Genomic DNA, 19,704 nt, shown 5'->3' with positions numbered 1-19,704 from the left:
ACTTAGATATCGTAGTTCAATGAAACGATGAAATCAGAGGACAAAGTTCAAGTGGTCTATAATATTAAAAATTAAATTCAGTGGGAGGCGGAGGTGCAGATTGGACCAAAACAAGGAAAACTCAAAGTTCAAACTCTACACTAGATTCATAGAAACCTGTCCAATTTACATTTATTAAAATATTAATGATATGAGGAATAAATAAATATCAAAATAAACCGTTTCATTAGACAAATTAAAAAAAATATTGAAAACAAATAATAAAAATATCAATGACGGGTTCTTCTTCTTCTTGGTCCGACTAGGATTACTCCTGTTTGTCTGCCTCTTATTCTGTTATTCTGTTACAGTTGTTGTTGACTGTACATTGTCTTTCCACCTTTTCGGCGGCCTTCCAACGGGTCTTCTGCTGTATGGCATGTTGTTTTTACAGATGCTCGCTAATCTATCTGGTCTCATTCGGTTTACACGTTCGTTCCAGTTTTTTTTCTTGTTTTTATCCACCTGTTAATATTTTGAATTTTGCATTGTCCGCGTATGCTTCTGTTGCTTTGTCTGTCTCTTAATGATATCCCCAGTATTGATCATACTACTTTTATTTCAATATTGCTTCTTCTTCTTCTTCTTCCTTCATGTATGTAGGCCTTTGTCTGTCTCTTAATGATATCCCCAGTATTGATCATACTACTTTTATTTCAATATTGCTTCTTTTTCTTCTTCCTTCATGTGTGTAGGCTATAAAGCCTGTTTCTTCTTCAATATTAGCCTCCTAAATTATTTAAGTTATCGCACCATCTTTTTCTTAGTCTGCCAATACTTCTTCGTCCATTTGGTGACTTATCTCGTGCTATTCGTACTATCCTATCCTCTACCATTCTACTAATGTGTTCGTTCCACTCCTGTTTCCGTTTTGTCACCCATCAATTTATGTCTTCTACATTTCGTGATCTTCTTATGTTTTCGCTTTCTCCCTATCCAACAGACTTCTCCCTGATATTCGTCCGAGTATTTTCATCTCTGTTGTTTCTAGTAGTCGTCTCATTTTAGATGTGTCAGGTCTTTTCTACGCCGTGTATGTCAATATAGGTCTAATTGCTGCTTTATAGATTCTTGCTTTTGTGTCTTGTCTTAGGTGTTTGTTCTTCCAGATTGTGCCATTAAGAGATCCCGCCGGTTTACTTGCTTTTAAGCTTTGTTGTCGTACTTCCTCTTCAACATCTCCGTAACTGGTTATATCTATTCGCATTCCCAGATATCTAAACCTTGCTTCCTGCTTTATTATTTTCCCATCAATTTCGATTTTACATCATAGTGGGTATTTAGATGTTGATTTCGATATTGTTGATTTGTTATTTCGTCTTTCTTGTATCGGCCCTTGTCTCCGCTGCATATGTCAGTATTGGTATTGTTGTTGTCTTGTATACTTTCATTTTGCTTTCCGTGGTCAGATATTTGTTTGTCCATATGGTTTCTCGGAGGTTTCTCTTGCTACTTTTGCTGCTTGCCTTTTGGTCCCTGTTCTTATATCCCTGTCACTAGTGATCTCTACTCCTAGGTAATTGAATTTCATTACTTGTTCTACAATTTTGCCGTCTATTTCTAGTTTTCATCTACGCGGCTCTTTACTGATCACTATACATTTAGTTTGTTCTAATGATATTCTCATATTAAGTTTGTTTGCTGTGATAGGCATTGAAGGTGTGGAGCTGCCTTTGTAGGTCATCCTCGTTATCAGCAATTAGTACTGCATCATCGGCATAGCATAAGGTTGGAAATATAAAATTAAATTAAAAAATGGAAAGTCTCCCACTTTATGGAAAACTTAACTTAACTTTTTTTTTTTGGTTTTAGAACCTACTCTTCACAACGCAATAGGTCCCCATAACGCTCGAGTAACTGCAAATTTAGCATACTTTCCTCCCCTACTATAGGTACTAGGTTTCAAAAAACAAAAATAATGTATTTCATTTTCAAAAACTATTTTGGTAAACCTTTTAACATGAATTGTTTGAATTTTTTATCGGTGATAAGAAATATATCACCGAAAGTTATTTGACTGATACGACAAATCTGACCTTTCTTTATCTCCTCGGGTGTCAATTTTGATTGTATAATAAAAATATTTGGTCATGCCTGGCTTCTTTAAAATTTCAAATTATGATGGAGGATGAAATTATTAGGGTGAAACAAACATTTGTTATTGCGTAACATAATATATTAAAAAATTAGCATTTTAAATAATATTTTTTGTAATAATTACAAATAAAATTGGGCCAGAAATTTAACAAACGATATATTATATTATTCATTAACATTTTGTTACACGTAATTCGAAAGATAAATTGGATGGAAACCTTATGTAATTGATTACCACTATAATGAGTTGTTGATATATATTTATAAAAATAGACAAATAAGCATGAAGTTGCAGAAATACGTAAACGATGTTTTTCTTTGGACTATATATGAAATATTGATTGCTATAATATGATCCATGTTTTTGATATGGTCACTGTGTACAAAAGAGCTGCCAAGAGAAACTAACTTTTTTAACCAAAACAAAACATATAGTCAAGAAACTATAAAAACCGCTTTACAGCTGGCAAGAAAACTTGCTGCAATTTCTTGCATGCAAGACTTTCATGCAAGTCTATTGCATGGTCTATATGTGCGATTGTACAGCTTGCAACCCGGCTTGCATGCAATTAATGTTGAAAGTTTTACCCTTAACCTAACTTATAAACTTTTGTGTTTTTTTAATTACTTTATTGCTGTTTATTTAATTTGGTAAATTTCGAAATGCCAAGACTATCAAAAATAGCCAAACATAAAAGGAAAAAGGCGGTATTAGCAGCAACCTTAAGTATTAATTATTATTGCTGCAGCCAGCCTTTTAGTTACTAATTTAGAACGCCGAGATCGGAGATGGTGGGTAAGATCTTAGTTAAACACGAAGAGGCGAAGAGGGGTAATATGCCTCTAACAGAAAAATTTATTCAAGTAGATGATGAAAATTACTCTAATTTTCTACAAATGAATGAAGGTACATTTTAATAAACTCTTGGGAAAAATTGAACACATAATCACAAAGAAATCTATACTTCGAGATACTATTTCTGCGAAACACAAATTAATTATTCTTAAGGTACTTAGCTAGAGGAGAAAGCTTCCGTATCTTAATATACAATTATTATAAAATCTCATAAAGTGCCATTTCATTATTCATTCCCATCGTTGATATGTTTCACAAACAGAAAACAGCTGATCGGCATGTATTCGTGAATCCGTGTCAATCAGTGATTATGACATTTGATATTGTGGAAAATTCAAACTTCCTACAAATTCCCCTAGACTTGCATGACAGCTTGCAGAGAAAATGGCACCAAACCGATTATCGTGCAATTGCAAGAAGTGTTGCATACAATAATCAACTGACGACATACTGCGCATGCCTTTAGGCAACTTTCTTGCGTCTTGCAGGTAGAATTGCAAGCTGTAAAGCGGTATTAAGAAACAGAGAAAAGTTACTCCACGTCTAACAATATTTGAAGAGTAATGTACACCCCAACAAAATCCAACTTAAATTCTTTAGACATCCAGACAACAAGTTAAAGAAATAATTCACTTTAGACTCCGCTTCAGCTGTCATATCGAGTATCTATGTCAGGAGTCACCAATTATATTTCCTGAGGGTCCGTTTCGAAAACCTATGACACTTCCGCGGTCCGGAGTTAACACTACCTGCCTAGTTGTTTCAATTCGGTAGACAAATCAGAAGGGTGCAGTGCGAAATGTTTAGGCAGAAATTGTTTTTAACAGTTTTTGAATAAATCCAAAACATCACCTTTTTTGCTCCCAAAAATATGTTTTTAGCATTTTTGGGTCATCTTAAACAAAAAAGATTTTCTGTCATTTTTCTTAAAACTTGATAGATTTCAAGTTTTAAGCGACTTATAAACTGAAAAATGCAAAAATAAGCATTTTCAAAGCTTGAAAATTCATGTGAACATTATTAGTTTTGCGGTTGTCAAGTGCCTAAATTGAAGTTTAAACATTCAATTTAAAGATTCTGATGAGTTATCGGGGCTTATTTTAATTTCGACCGTTTGTTTTTATTGGCGTATTTAATTAACACATTGGCAATAATTAATTGAATAAATAAATAAATCATTAAGAAAAAAATATGTTAATAATAAATTATAAAATTTTAATAAATGTGAAGTATTTGTTGCGCATTTTTTGCATAAGTAAATATAATATGTATAATAAGTGCGACAGAGCCGCACCATAAATTGCGATGTGCGGAGACTTAAAAGTCGAGTGGACCCGCATAATTAACAACAGTCTATATTGAAGTAAGTCCCGATTACTCGTTAGAATCTTGAAATTGAATTTATAAACTTCAATTTGGCACTCGGCAACCTGAAAATTAATAATTTACATATGAGTTTTCAAACCTCGAAAATGCGTAGGTATTTTCACATATTTCAGATTTTAAATCGCTTATACGCTGTGAGCTCGTACGTAGAGGGGATATTTACAAATTCGCGAGCGCCAGTAGTGACAAGTCTGTAAACCTTTACCGGAAATTTGACATAAATGTCAAAGTGATTAATTTAAAATTAAAATTAAAAACATTAATTATAAAAAATATTAGTTGGTCAAAGCTGTGGTAAGTATATATTTTTACCTTAAATATACTTACGTTTTAAATACTGAAATTAAGTTTTTTTAATGTTCCGTAATATGTAATTATAAATTATTCTATTAATCTTAGCGCCATCTACACGATAATTGTGAAAGTGTCCGAAGTAAGAAATTCATATTTTATCAATAGAACGTCAAAATGATTAGTAAAATCTTAAAAAAATCGATTACAATTTAATTACTTTTTTGCGTTGTAAATATTAAGCGATAACAATTAAATAATAAATTTAAAAATTACCGGTGAAAGTTGAATTAGTAGTCCGCTAGGAGCGACACCAGCGAAGCTCAGAGTGTATAACTCGAAAACCGTCAACTTTTGAAAAAAATAACAAGAGACCTTTTTTAAATACAATTTTCGGGGAGAAAAGGTAATTTTGAATTTCTATAAAAATATTGTTTTGACCGGCATCCCGCGACCCTTCTCATTTGTTTAAGGGTACATTTTTGAACAGGAATCCACAAAAAAAACCGAATCAGAAAATTTTTCATTCTTTACAAAATTAAATTATCAGTGAGAAAAATGACATTTTTTATTATGTACAACCTGTCTGAAGTTTGGAGTAAGTTTGGTGCGACTGATTCTCATTGGGGAGTTGAGATATTCATTTGTTAGCTGAGATCTGCACCGATTTTTAATAAAGATCATTCTTGATAAAGCGGCTTCGCACACATAAGTTGCGTCAAACATAATATACAATTTCATGGCCAAACATTTTCAAAATTGCCAATCGCTATATTCTGAATTTAATGACGGTCCGCACAAAAGTAGCTTACGGTCCGGATGCGGACCGCGGTCCGCTAATTGGTGACCCCTGATCTATGTTATACATAGTTATGGTATTCAGCAGACCACTATAGGCGCAGAACAACGCGCTTTTTCGAAAACTCGGAATACCTTTTGTACGGCCTCTGAGTACGAGGCAAACAACTATGCTTTGCTCAGTCAGAACCGCACACAAAAGCGACTATCTTTGGAAAGGAGTATTCTGAGTTTAATTACATTGAGTTTAATTACACCCTTCAGCACCAGCGAAGCGTCCATGCAACCACTGTTACCATTGGTAACAGTTAAAAATCTTGCAAATATATATTTTATGACTACTGTGAAATAATTCCATTTTATTTTTTTTTTCAATAGAAATATGAGGGTTAATAGTAATTCACTAAAAAGCCAACTAGACGCACGAAAATATTGGCGAATTTATGCGACTCGGTTGCAGGTTCACCTTTCAAAATTTTCATACAAGAGCCGTCTCCGACCGTCCGACCGATAGCCGATGGACCTTCATTTGTGTCCACATTTAAAAGTGGTAACAATAAGCGCCGTACTCCACTTGTGATTTCTAGTCGAGCGATTGCTTTGTCGCGAAGATTGAACACATTGTTTCAAATACAAGTCAATCCATTTTCGACTAAATAATCGTAGATTGACTTGTATATGAAACAATGTATTCAATCTTCGCGACAAAACAATTGCGAGACTAGAAAATCGCAAGTGCAGTCCGGCGCTTAATGTTACCACTTTTAAATGTGGATACAAATGAAGGTCCATCGGCTATCGGTCAGACGGTCGGAGACGGCTCTTGTATGAAAATTTTGAAAGGCGAAGGCGTACGCGCGCTGTGGATATTAGTAGGCACGTTACCACTTTTTTGAATGGTTACAATGGTTACTTACCTATTACAGTGTGCGTGCAATTAATCATGGATGAGTGTCGTTGACGACTTTTTTTTTAATTTTTGACACTATGATTATCCAACTTAAAAATAGGTTTTCTAATTTAAAGTAAAACATTTTCAGATAGTTCCTTTCATCAATTTGTACAGCTATATGGACAAAAATTTGACACAGTAAAGTTAAAAAACAGAATTGACAGTTCTTTATAATGATCCAGATTATATTTAAAAAAATGTACGAGAATTGTATCAATATTTAACGTCTTCAGAACTTGATAATGCATTACAGGAACCCTTTAAATTGGCAAACCTATTTTTAATAATTCCGGCTACAAGTGCATCCGTTGAAAGAAGTTTTTCAACAATGAAACGGATTAAAAAATGCCAAAGAAATACCCAATTGCAAAATCGAGTGTCGTCATTTTCTTTAATTTTCATTGAGTACCTAACGCTTTTTAAATGGATTAATGATAGAACCCTCTTTTTACGATTCTGTTATTAACATTGTTCCAAATATAAAGAAAAACTTATATTTGCGAGGTTCTTTTAAACAAGATTTTTTACATCTGGGTTTGGTAACACTTTAGAAAAAGTCACGCGTCGCTACTGCCCTTCAGACCATAGACCAAAATAGAAACCAAAATATCCCACCTTAAACCATCCTTAAAACTCAATGCTCATTTTTCGGTAGTGTTTTCGTCAGGTCAGATTCTTCACTTACAACCAAATGAGTGACCCCTGCTCATGAATCTTGCCTTATCAACATATTATTTTCTTAACTTATTTTCTTGACTTATTTTCCCTTTTAATTTTTAGATGAAGAGAATAGCTGAATTTAAAGAAAAACATAAAGGCCTTTTAGAAAATTTGTTACCTGACGAAGAGAAACCTGCTTTTACAGAACATAACGTAGTGAATATACTGACCAATTTGGACCACAAAGGCAGGAGAGTGCTTCTCGTCTTCGCTGGAGGTATTAAAAATACAATATATTTTCACATTTTTATATAAATCATTTTCAAATAATTGATGGATTCGACCGTTACTTGATGGAAGTTCATTTTATCTAACAATAAAAAACTGAAAACGTTTGTTTTCTATACTTCCACAAAATTTATTATATCTAAGTGACTACAGCTGTTTCGGCGGAGTGCCTTTCTCAAGTAATATAGTTTACAATGTGTTTGCCTTTTTAATCTTCAACTGAAGAGGTTGAGGAGTGGGGAGCTGTTTGTCTCGAGTTGGTCATTCAGAATTATATCTGTATTTTTCAGTTTATTAATTTCCATAGATTCTAAAAAAGATAGCTTAAGGCCTTTATTTTGAATATGTAGAATTTTAAACTCTTCATTGAAAGAATGATTATTATCTAGAAAAACAGACACTTCTACATACGCACTTCACCTTCTAGATCATAATCATTCTTTCAATGAAGAGTTTAAAATTCTACATATTCAAAATAAAGGCCTTAAGCTATCTTTTTTAGAATCTATGGAAATTAATAAACTGAAAAATACAGATATAATTCTGAATGACCAACTCGAGACAAACAGCTCCCCACTCCTCAACCTCTTCAGTTGAAGATTAAAAAGGCAAACACATTGTAAACTATATTACTTGAGAAAGGCACTCCGCCGAAACAGCTGTAGTCACTTAGATATAATAAATTTTGTGGAAGTATAGAAAACAAACGTTTTCAGTTTTTTATTGTTAAATCATTTTCAGTTTTTTTAGTATGTTTATGTACGACTTGTCAATATGTACTAGGAAAGTCTTTCAAAATGTTGCCTGTCTGAGAGAGACGAGAGAACAGAGCTGAGAGAGAAAGGATTCGGAGAGAAAGAGGCCTACCAAAATAGTTCCTGTAATTTTGCTGCGCATCAAATGGGCGTGCCTTTTGTAGAATTTTCAAAGTCATTCCCAGTTTTGACAAAGTGTAGATTAACTTTCTATGTAGATTACAAACAGGAGATTGAGTCACTTCACAGAGCAAATCATAGGCGAATACCAGACCAGATTCAGACCAGGACGGTCTACTATTGACCAGCTATTTAACGTAAAACAGATATTAGCTAAAGCCTGGATACGACAAAAATATCTACCAAATCTTTGCAGATTCTCGACAAGCCTATGACAACATAAACAGAGATATAATATACTTAATTATGAGAAAATTTAGTATCCCAAGGAAATTGGTAAAAATAGTTCAAGCCACTATGACTCACTCAGAAGCGCAAGTACGAGTCCAAAATCAATTGACATATCCCTTCCAGATTACTAAGTAGCTAAAACAGGGAGACAAACTGGTCCCGAATCTGTTTAATATAATATGTATGTATGGAATATCTTATCAGAAAAATGTCTGTGAACTCAAAAATATATTGTTTAATAAGTCTAAACAAATTTTGATGTACACAGAGGATGTAAACTTGATGCACCGAACCTTAAGATACATCACAGAGCTTTACTTGGAGCTTGAAAGATAATATGCAAAGAAATAGGGCTAGTCGTCAACTTAGAGAAACTAAAGTCCTAATACAAGCAACGAAACAACGAAAATTGCAAAATTTGGATATGCAAGTTAAAAATCAGTTCCCATGCTGGTCGTGCAGATAACTGAGAACGACAGCTTGGAATTATACATCAAATGATTTTCAGAAAACCGGAGTAAGATTTTAGTAACACTCAATACAATGACACCTCTGGTTTCAGAAAAGCAAAAGGTAAAAGATAGACCTTGTTTGTCCTTAATGTATTGGCTCAAAGATGTATGGATGTTAACCAACCTCTTTATATCTGTTTCCTTGATTACAACAAATCATTTGACAAAGTACTACATAATCGCCTCCTACAGCTACTTCAAGATAAAAATCTAGATATGGAAGATATTAGAAAATTAAACCTTTACTTTAATCAAGTTGAATCTGTAAAGGTTGACGACGAACTATCAGAAAAAAGAGAAATACAACGAAGGGTAAGGCAGGCATGCATACTTTCTCCGCTGATCTTTAAGCTATATGAAGGGATAGTTCGGAAAGCACTAAAGGAAACATCAAGTAGAATTTAAGTTAATGGAGAAGTTAACATTAGATACGCCCAAATATGTTAGTAATCGCAGAGTCGGTTGAAGAATTGTAGGTTCTGATGAATTGGATGAATTGACGATTGAATTGAAGATTGTAGATAGTAGTGAAGAGACCGAACTTACTTAAAATATCAAAAATATGAAATTCATTACCATTGCAAAGACACAACAACAAGAGACGTTATGGATTAGGGACGGACTCGCTTAAAAGGTGGACAGATATACATACATACTTGGGAACAATCGTAACAAAAAAAAACAACGATTATACACAGGAGATCAAATCACGTATAGGAAAAGCACGATCAACATTCAATAATATGAGAAAAGTACTTTGCAGCAATGATCTGAGTCTGCAACTTAAAGTACGGATAGTGAGATATTATGTATTTTCTGTGTTAGTATATGGAATAGAGACTTGGACGCTAAAAAAGGATATAAATAACAGAATAGAAGTATTTGAGGTGTGGGCTTATAGAAAACTATTAAAAATAAGTTGGGTCAATGAGTTTATTAACAATAAAGTTTTGAATCACAAAATTGAGAGGTGGGAGATATGCGTTGCTGCAGATCATTATACAGGGAAAGATATTGGAAAGAAGAAGCATAGGTCGAAGACGTATCTCCTAGCTAAACACTTTGAGACAATGGTAAAATTGTAACTCTGTTCAGCTGTTTAGAGCAGCACTATCAAATGTGAAGATAGTGGTAATGATAGCCAACCTTCTTAAAAGAGACGGCACTTAAAGAAGAAGAACAGCTAGGAGCAGCAAAGACGTAAAAGCAAACAAAGCATACTTATCTCTGTCGCAGGTGTTTTGATCCAAAGACATCCATAGTGAAGTCAAATTCAAAATATATAAAACCATCATACGACCAATAGCAAGATAAGAATATAGCTCAGAACCAAGGGTCATGACAGAAAAAACAATAAACATTTGTAATACTTACGTTTGAAAGAATTATTTTGCTTTCGTTGTTTCTTTTTTTTTTAGTACACAACACTAATTATATTATTTGAAACTTTTAGAAACATGGGATCCATCCAAAGTAACGTCAGACCAAATCTTCCGCATGTTCTACCTCATCCACGAAATGGCCGTGTTGGAACCCAAGACGCAGGTTAGAGGAGTGGTAGTTATCATGGACTACGACGGTATGGGAATGAAACAAGTTCGTGGACTCGGACCCGCTTTCAGCCTTCTTTTGCTCACCTTCATCCAAGACGCGATGCCTTTGAGATTAAAAGAAGTTCATATGGTTAAAGAACCTTTTGTGTTCAACATGGTGTGGCAGTTATTCAAGCCTTTCTTGAAACCAAAGCTGAAGGGCAGGGTAAGATATTGATTTTTTTTAATATTAAAATACAACTATATGATGTTTATTATATCGAATATATTGTTTAAACTACCAAAGAGAAGACTATACACATTGAAATCACAAGCAGATCAATAAGAGAGAATTGTAAGAAACCAAATAGAAGCATTAGTTAGACACAGATACAGGAACGCAATTATATCAGCAAAAACATATCCGAGTGCCGACATATGATCAGATCATCAGAGGCGGATTTGAAGATTTGCCGCCCCTGGGCTATCCACAATTTGCCACCCTCCTCCCCGCCATTTTTTATTGTTTTACCAATTTGCCGCCCCCAGAATTCTGAAGTTTTGTGCTATAACCCATTCAGCACATATGTAAATCCACACTGCAGATCATAATCCAGTAGTGACCAAATTTAGGCTCAAAATGAAGATAATAAACAGAAGAACAACAAAAATGTACCCATCGATATAAGTAAATTAAGGAGCCCACTCATAAGACAATTCCTAATAGATGACATCAATAAATAATCGATTAATAACTGTTAAAGAACAAGTTCTGCAAAATACTGAAAAAGATACAAAGTGGGTATTAGTATAGACATACACAGATAAACGTCAAAAAGAAATTTTGACACCAACCACATACAGTGGAACCTCGTTAATTCGAATTAATCGGGACCGCAGCCGATCCGGGTTACCGAAAATCCGGGTTAGCCGGAGAAAATGGTAAACATTAATAAAATACGGTATACTTACAGATAAACTCCGTTATAATTGAAATAACATGAAATATATATATGCACAGTACACATCTAAATTACGTATAAATTACGCCTTTATCAATTCTACCTAATGCTTCTAGTTTCTTTTCCATTGTCACTATAACATTTTTACGTTTTGTTGCCATTACGTAGACAAAAAAAGCACGCCAACACAAAATCTGAATAGATTTACGAACGATTACAGAACGGAAGCGAACAATACGACTGTACTACACACAATACGGTCTCAACGCAACGATGTTATGTTATTTAATAACAGTGAAAATGAAGACCATTGTTTAAAAAATAATTTTTAATAGTCTTTTAGTCTTTTTAAACAATGCTAAGACAGTTTGAAATAAATAAAGGATACTACAGGTGCCTGTTGTTTTCGATAACACAATGAACGTCGTGTGCCATGAGTCATTTTTACTATCGTATATGTAGTTCAAATTACACAAATACCCATCTCCCAAATATTATATTACATACATTTTTATATTTGAAATGTTTGTCTGATAAAAATCGGTCCGGGTTGGCCGGACTTCCGGATTATCGGGTGCCGACCTATCGGGGTTCCACTGTACCTACAAAAAGAAACAATTTATTCACAACAATACAAAAAGAAAACCGGGAATACTGAAAGATACAAATAGGAAACTAGTATTGAATACTGATGAAAAAATTAAAGAGATGGACAGAATACATGAAAGACGATAGAATAGAACAGATGGAAGTAGAAGTAAAAGATCGTGGGATTTTAAAAATATTTGAAGAGGAAATCCCAGTATAGACATCTAAAAAGCATTAATGGTAAAACCTTTAGACATTATAGTAGACTTGTTTAACACAATATGCAAAACAAGACATATACCGAAACAATGGTTAGATACTCTCCACCTTCTGCAGTGAACACAGAACAATATCACCAATGCAATAAGTCATGTTTTCAAATAGGGATGGCGGTTGTTGACAAAACACCGGTTTTCGGTTATACCGGGTTTTTTCACCTACGGTTTAACCTGGCAGTTATATCCGGTCAAAAAAACCGGTTATTCCAAAAACCGGTTTTCGGTTTTTTAGTCAATAGCCAATAGGTTACATTTATATTGAGCTTTAGTTTGCGATACTCCATTCTAATCGATGTCAATCCATAGCAGTATAGAAATCAGTCATCAATGTTGTCAAATCGGTTTCGGTCAGCTTAAAATTTCTCATTCGTGCGTGTGAAATTAAAAATTTTCCGATTTTTTTTCGGAATTCATTATTTTTTCCACTTATCCGGTTTTTCACTTTAAAATGAAAAACTGGTTATAACCGGGACAAAAAAACAACCGGTAAAACCGATTATCAGTGTCGGATTAACCTAAGTTCGGGCCCTGGGCGCTGGATATTTAGGGGCCCCCTTCATTGCTGATCGGTATCAGTTTTTAACAAGAAAACACATACATTAACTATAAATGTTTATTGTAAAATCTACACAATAAATTTTGTAAAGCAAACATAAAGAATAGCAAAAAAATATTCCAAAAAATCATTTAAAAATATATAAAAAAAAAGTTCCACAAAACAGCGCATGACAAACAAACAAACATATTCTAAAAAATACATAAGATAAAAGTTAGATCACTTTTTTTCATGACTTGAGATTATCCAACTGCTATATTATAATACTATCAACGTTCAGTTGCTCCAGTTCTTCATTTTCTATACTACCATAATGATAATGCGTCTAGGTTTTCTTGACCCAAATTTGACCTTAAATATATCTTTATTCTTTTTAGGGCCGAAAAAGACTGCTCGACTAATGCATTAGAAATTGGTATCGTAAAATAAACTTTCAATAAAGTTAAAATATAGGGAAAAATTGTTTTTACATCCTGTATGATGTATGACACCAAACCAAATGTTTAAAATGTTTATTTAAATTTTGACATAACGTTATAAAATGAGCAATTTCATTATGCAAGTTCTCTTTGGTTTTATCAACATCTTTTTTATATTTCTCGCATAAATAATCAATTGACGTCTTCACTCCTTCTTTACTTATTTAGCTCAAAAAACATCTAACAGCTGATGTAACACCTTTGTATCATTCATTTCTCTTTAAAAGATCTTGAGTAATATTGTCGCATATAACATTAAAAAATACTTCAATTCTGAATCTCCCTTGCCCCTTTAAAAATGTTTCACTGTCACCTGCTTCATCGAAAAATGTTTCTCTTTTCTTTGTTCTCTGAAGGTTAATTCTAAAGGATGTGTTTGAGATATCCTCGCCAAAATATTTTTGGCTTCTAGTTCAATTTTGCTTAAGTTAGTTCTTACGTCTCCAACAAAGCTCAAAACAGATGCCATTAATTCTACTCCAATTGACACGTTCAAGTCCACAGTTTTTAACGTTTTACTTGTTGCATTCATCATCATCATCATCATCATCAGTGGCGTTACAGCTCTTTATGAGCCAAAGCCTTCTTCAGAACAATCCTCCATTCGCCCCTGTCTCTGGCAACTCTTCTCCATGCTCTAATTCCAATAGATTTCAAATCAGTTTCTATGTTGTCTTGGTACCTAAGTCTCGGTCTTCCTCTTGCTCGTTGTCCTATCGGCCCTCTTCGATCAAAAATTTTTCTGACTATGGCATCTTCCTCTCGTCTGATTACATGACCTATCCATCTAAGGCGTGCTTCCTTAATGAATTGTACAACGTCAGGTTCTCCAAAATTTCTATACAACTTAGAGTTGTAACGCCTGCGCCACAAACCTTGTTCTTTTATGCCACCATATATTCGTATTAAAATGTTTCGCTCAAAACGTTTGAGCAGTTCTTGGTCATTCTGAGTAAGTGACCAAGTTTCTGAGCCATATGTTAGCACTGGTCTTATTAGTGTTTTGTAGACGGTCAATTTAATTTTGTTGCATTCACTCGTTTTAAAATTCTTGCCCAAATCAGTGTCAATAGAGCTGTCTCAAAAGTATCCATTTTATTCTGCACTGCCTTGGCTTCAATTTTAACTGCTAATTTTTTGTCTTTATTATTGCTTAACTGGAATTCATTGCAAATTTTGTCAGACAGCTAACTGAATCTTTTCCTTTAATCGCATTCCGCTGTAAATGTTCAGATAAGAAGATGTCAAAAGTACTGTGGCTCAGTGGTAAGAGCGCCTACCTTTGGATCGAAAGCTCAAATGGTCGTGAGTTCGAATCTCACCAGAGTAGAGAATTTTTCTTTTATTATAAATTAATGAACGAAAATAGTTTCTATCCTTGTGGGATCGGTACTCACCGGAGGGACCGCAGACGTTCGGATACAATTAGCGTCTCTTTGCAAAGACAATGACGTCGACTTTGCAAAAGTAACAAGACACTTACTCAACACACACACTACACTAGGTACCTAACTGGAAAAATCCATACAGCACCATCGCCATGCCAATGGGCATTAGGCCAAAAGAAAACTTAAGTAATTTCCTTTATGACGACTCGTTAAATCCTCATGGGATCAACGGAGAGCTTGTCCTTGAAAAGCAAATAATTTAATGGTGACAACAACTCTTCTTAGGACCTTTACCCAATAGTCAGCTTCGCGTTCTATTTTCTCTTTCAAGCCAGCGTCTATAACTCCAATTAATGATGACATTAATTTATTGTTATTAATATAACTATACAGTTCAGATGAAATTTACCTTCTTCGTGAGATTTGAGTAATCTATTTAAATGTTGCCAGTGGATACATCCAAAATCAGTTAAACTATTTTTTTCAATATAAAATAATTTGCACCGTTAACAATAAACACCTTTAACACTTCCGTCATATATCAGCCTTTCAACTCTTCTCTTTACCTTCATTGGGTTTTATTCTATAAAAGTTGCTTTCATTTAGCTCTATATAATCTTCTATAATAAGCTTTGTCTCCAGCTTCATGCATTTTTTCCAATTTTCTAAGGAATTACTTTTTGGATTAAAAGTTATCACAGTTCTTATAAAGTCATCAGTCTTAAAATCAGACTATTTTGAAATCACAGGTATTTGGTCGTCGTTTTCTCTATTACGGAAAATATGTACCTAGATTATTTAGCAAACTTTATTTTTTTTATTAATAAAAGAAACGGGTCCTTTCGGGCCCCTCCGGGGCCCGGGCCCCTGGGCGCCCGCCCCAAGCGCCCAGTGGATAAACCGGCACTGCCGATTATTGCGTAATAAAAAAACCGGTATTAGGTTATAACCGGTAGGTTTTTCCCATCCCTATTTTCAAATCATTCTTGAAATAATACATGGTCGTATAATTAAAAAACCGAAAGAAGGAATATATGATGGTTAGTGTGGGTTTAGAAACGAACTAGGAATCAGAGAGGCGTTGAAAAGATATGACAAAACAAGATATGAAAAATTATTCCAAATTATAAAGAAAAAAAATGTAGAGGAAATGGACGTAAGAATAATAACCAACATTTACTGGAATCAAGAGCACAAATTGTAATATGTAGATAATAATTTAGATTGTAATAGATGTATTATATCTCTATTACCATTCAATGTGTATAAATAGTGAATCCATTTTTGAAGAAGCATTGCTATTTGAAAGTGAAGGAATAATAATTAACGGAGTAACTATTAACAACATAAGATTTGCAGATTAAGGAGATCTACGTCTTCTTGTTCCTGAATCTTGCCCAAATAGGGTGTTTTCAGTTTTTCCGACCAAAAGCCACCCCACGTGGTTTTTGTGGTGTGTATTGTGGGTTTCGTATTTAAGAGCTTAAGGGCTTCTGTGCTTGTACCAGCTGATCTAACAGCCTTCTGATTTTTTTAATTAGAAATTGCATATTCTACTGAATACTTCACAGTTACTATTTCATTATTTTCTAATTGCAGATCTTCTTCCACGGAAAGAAAATGTCCTCTCTTCACAAGTATATGGCACCATCACACTTGCCCAAGAACTACGATGGAGAACTGCCAGCCATTGACTATTCCGGCAAAGACTGGTATCCTGTCATCGAAGACCACATGGACCACATGAAGTTGATGAGCACCTTTGGATACAAAAAGTAATAAGCGGAAAAAGGGTGTTGTCCTTCCTAAGTCTTCGTTAAAAAATTTCCCCAAATGTTTCTTTGTAAAACGTTTCTTAATCATAAATAATGTTAATTTTTGTTTTAATATTCAGTTGTATAAATTTTTCGAAAAAAATTAGTCGATAAGCTAAAATTAAAATGGGCATAAAAAACATCATGTCGCATTTTTGTCGTCACATTAAAAAGACATAATTTTTGTAACTTAGCTCACGTAAGAAAAGATAAGGCAACGATTTAATGTTGAATTAAAAAAAAAATGGTCAGTTTTGACAACTGACATATTTTCGCCACTGAGTGCATTGCCATCTATGTATGTGAATTCTCTAGTTACACTCAATACGAATTTTGACAAGAATGGCATACTAGTCCAGGGCCCATCTGTTTTGAGATGGACGTTGAGAGGTGACTCAAATTTTTTTGCAGAAATTGCTTGAAAATAACTCAAATAATAATATTTGAGTTATCCTCCCTCTCAAAAAGGTCCGGAACATTGTTTAAATAATTAAAATGTCAAAAAATGAAGGAAAAATTCGATTTTTTTCTTCGTTTCTTGATTATAATTTTAAAAGTATTCATTTCCCAGAAAAGATGTACTGACATAAAAGTTGCGTAATTAAATTTTCTACAATATAGAATTAGTTAAAAGTTGAAAAAATAGTCACACTTGTTGCAAAATAGCAATAATTGCGAAAAAAACCATACAAAAACAAGTATTCGCATTTTACGTTTTTTGAACTATTTATGCTACAATTATAACCTTCATATTTCACCCAGAAAAACTTTATGATACAGTAAAATAATACTATAAATTTCATTAAGATTGGTTCAATAGATTTTGCAAAATAAATTTTGCAATCCAGCTTTCGCAAAAACAATTCATTTTTTCAAAATGTTACAGAACTGAAAATAAAGCAGATAGCAAGTTGAAATTTTTTTTGCTTATAGAAGTGTACTGTACCTTTCATTTGCAATTTGCAAAATTAAAATCGATTAACTACCACGGCGTTAGGAATTTTTTTAAATAAACATTAATTATTGGTGCTACGCGCAGGACAGCGGTGTTCGATTCACATGAAGTTGATTTCCACCAAAATTTCTTCCAATCTTCATCTAATATATTATTTTCTTACTCTATATTTTGTTGTATTTTAATATTTTAATTCCACAAAAATCAAACTAATTTTATTATTGTTTGTGAAATATTGTTTAAAACATTTTATATGTTTAAAAATAATAAACTTTTATTCTCAAGTTAAAATATATGAACAAAGAAAGTTTTTGCTAAAAAAAGTGTTATTTCAAAGGATAGAGTATGTGTTTTTATTTTGCAATAAACAAATTTATTTATTTATATCGAAATGTAATAAAAATTAAAATGTATCAATAATTATCAAAGGTCATTGTAATGCCCAATCAGAGCAAACTATCCGGTGTCCTGCGCGCAACACCAATAATTAATGTTTATTTTAAAAAATTCCTGACGCCGTGGTGGTTAATCGATTTTAGTTTTGCAAATTGCAAATGAAAGGTACAGTACATTTTTCTATAAGCAAAAAAATTTCAATGTGCTATAATCTGCTTTATTTTTAGTCCTGTAACAGTTTGAAAAATTGAATTTTTTTTGCGAAAGCTGGATTGCAAAATTTATTTTGCAAAATCTATTGAACCGATCTTAATGAAATTCACAGTATTGCTTAAATCTATCATATAGTTTTTCTGGGTGAAATTTGAAGTTCCAAAGTTTAGCATAAATGGTTGAAAAACGTAAAATGCGAATACTTGTTTTTGTACAGTTTTTTCCCAATTATTGCTATTTTGCAACAAAGGTGACTATTTTTTAAATTTCCAACCAACTCTATATTGTAGGAAATTTAATTACACAACTTTTATGTCAATACAACTTTTCTCGGAAATGAATACTCTTAAAGTTGTAATCAAAAAACGAAGAAAAAAATCGAATTTTTCCTTCATTTTTTGATATTTTGATTATTTAAACAATGTTCCGGACCATTTTGAGAGGGAGGATAACTAAAATATTATTATTTAAGTTATTTTCAAGCAATTTCTGCAAAAAAATTTGAGTCACCTCTCAACGTCCAAATGTACTAATATTTTTACAGATGCGCCCTGGTCAATACCTAATAATCGTTTCCAAAAACACATACGACAATTTTTTAATGAAGGTGCATTCATTTCTCTATTTTGATTTATTTTACAAGGAAACGTTGGGAAATGGGCTGTTATATACGAATATACTTTTTTTAACTTTTATATTATTATTTATACCAATATATATTAAAAAAATCACCAAATATTCCGTACTGAACATTCCATATTATTCCATGACCAAAGACTGGTTAAGACTATATTTTGAGTTTTAGAAACATTTTCTTATATGTTAAAGTTTGTTGTAAGATAAGTATTTAATTAGTGATAATTTTTACAGTCTGATATTCTTTGCGCAGAATAATTTGATCATTTTTCTGCTTGAAGATGTCATACTGAAGAATGAAACTATAGCATAATGAAAAAAATGTAAAATACTATTTTCTTATATTGTTATGTCCTAGGTTATGGCAGTGGTAGCTGCTAGATTAGGTTATTTTAAATTTTTACTTAAATTTTTAATTTTAAACATACTTGCACACACTTTTTCTTCAAACTGTTGTTTTTAATACTATTTTAGAAATATTAAGCGCCTAACCAAATTTTTTTAAAAATAATTGTGATGTATATTTCTTGTTTTGTAAATAAATGATATTTTTCTAACGTTATATATTTTTATTCATCACCATCATCAGTCCGATTGAATTCCACTGAAAGACAGGCCATCTATTTCCCTGTTTGTATCCAGAGTGTACAGATCTGTGCAGTTTGGATCCAATTTTTCCCCAAGCTTTCCTAGGACATCGTGTATGTGGTTTTCCTCTGTTCCGTTTATCTGTTCTTGGCCGTTAAATCATCAAAAAATGGCTAAGCGACAGGTCTTAATGAAATTTGAAATCAATCACACACGATTGGTCCTAAAGGTTGGTCCAATTAGGGAATCCAACGATCTGTCAAACTATTCCAAT

General features: G+C 33.2%; 1 protein-coding gene across 2 annotated transcripts in view; it reads left to right on the top strand.

Annotated features, from left to right (window-relative positions):
* LOC114324306 (clavesin-1) overlaps nt 1–19,399 on the top strand; it is an 84,720-nt gene extending 65,321 nt beyond the window's left edge. For both annotated transcript variants that reach the window (XM_050646274.1, XM_028272118.2), the window contains 3 exons: nt 7,200–7,356; nt 10,499–10,803; nt 16,428–19,399. In XM_050646274.1, the coding sequence (XP_050502231.1) occupies nt 7,200–7,356; nt 10,499–10,803; nt 16,428–16,607 (642 nt within the window). In that variant the 3' untranslated portion in view covers nt 16,608–19,399. The remainder of the gene's footprint in view (nt 1–7,199; nt 7,357–10,498; nt 10,804–16,427) is intronic.
* The last annotated feature ends 305 nt before the right edge of the window (nt 19,400–19,704 follow it).

The sequence above is a fragment of the Diabrotica virgifera genome, chromosome 3 (genome assembly GCF_917563875.1).
Source record: "Diabrotica virgifera virgifera chromosome 3, PGI_DIABVI_V3a".
Classification (NCBI taxonomy): Eukaryota; Metazoa; Arthropoda; class Insecta; order Coleoptera; family Chrysomelidae; genus Diabrotica; species Diabrotica virgifera.
This window is presented reverse-complemented; position numbering and strand designations above follow the sequence as displayed.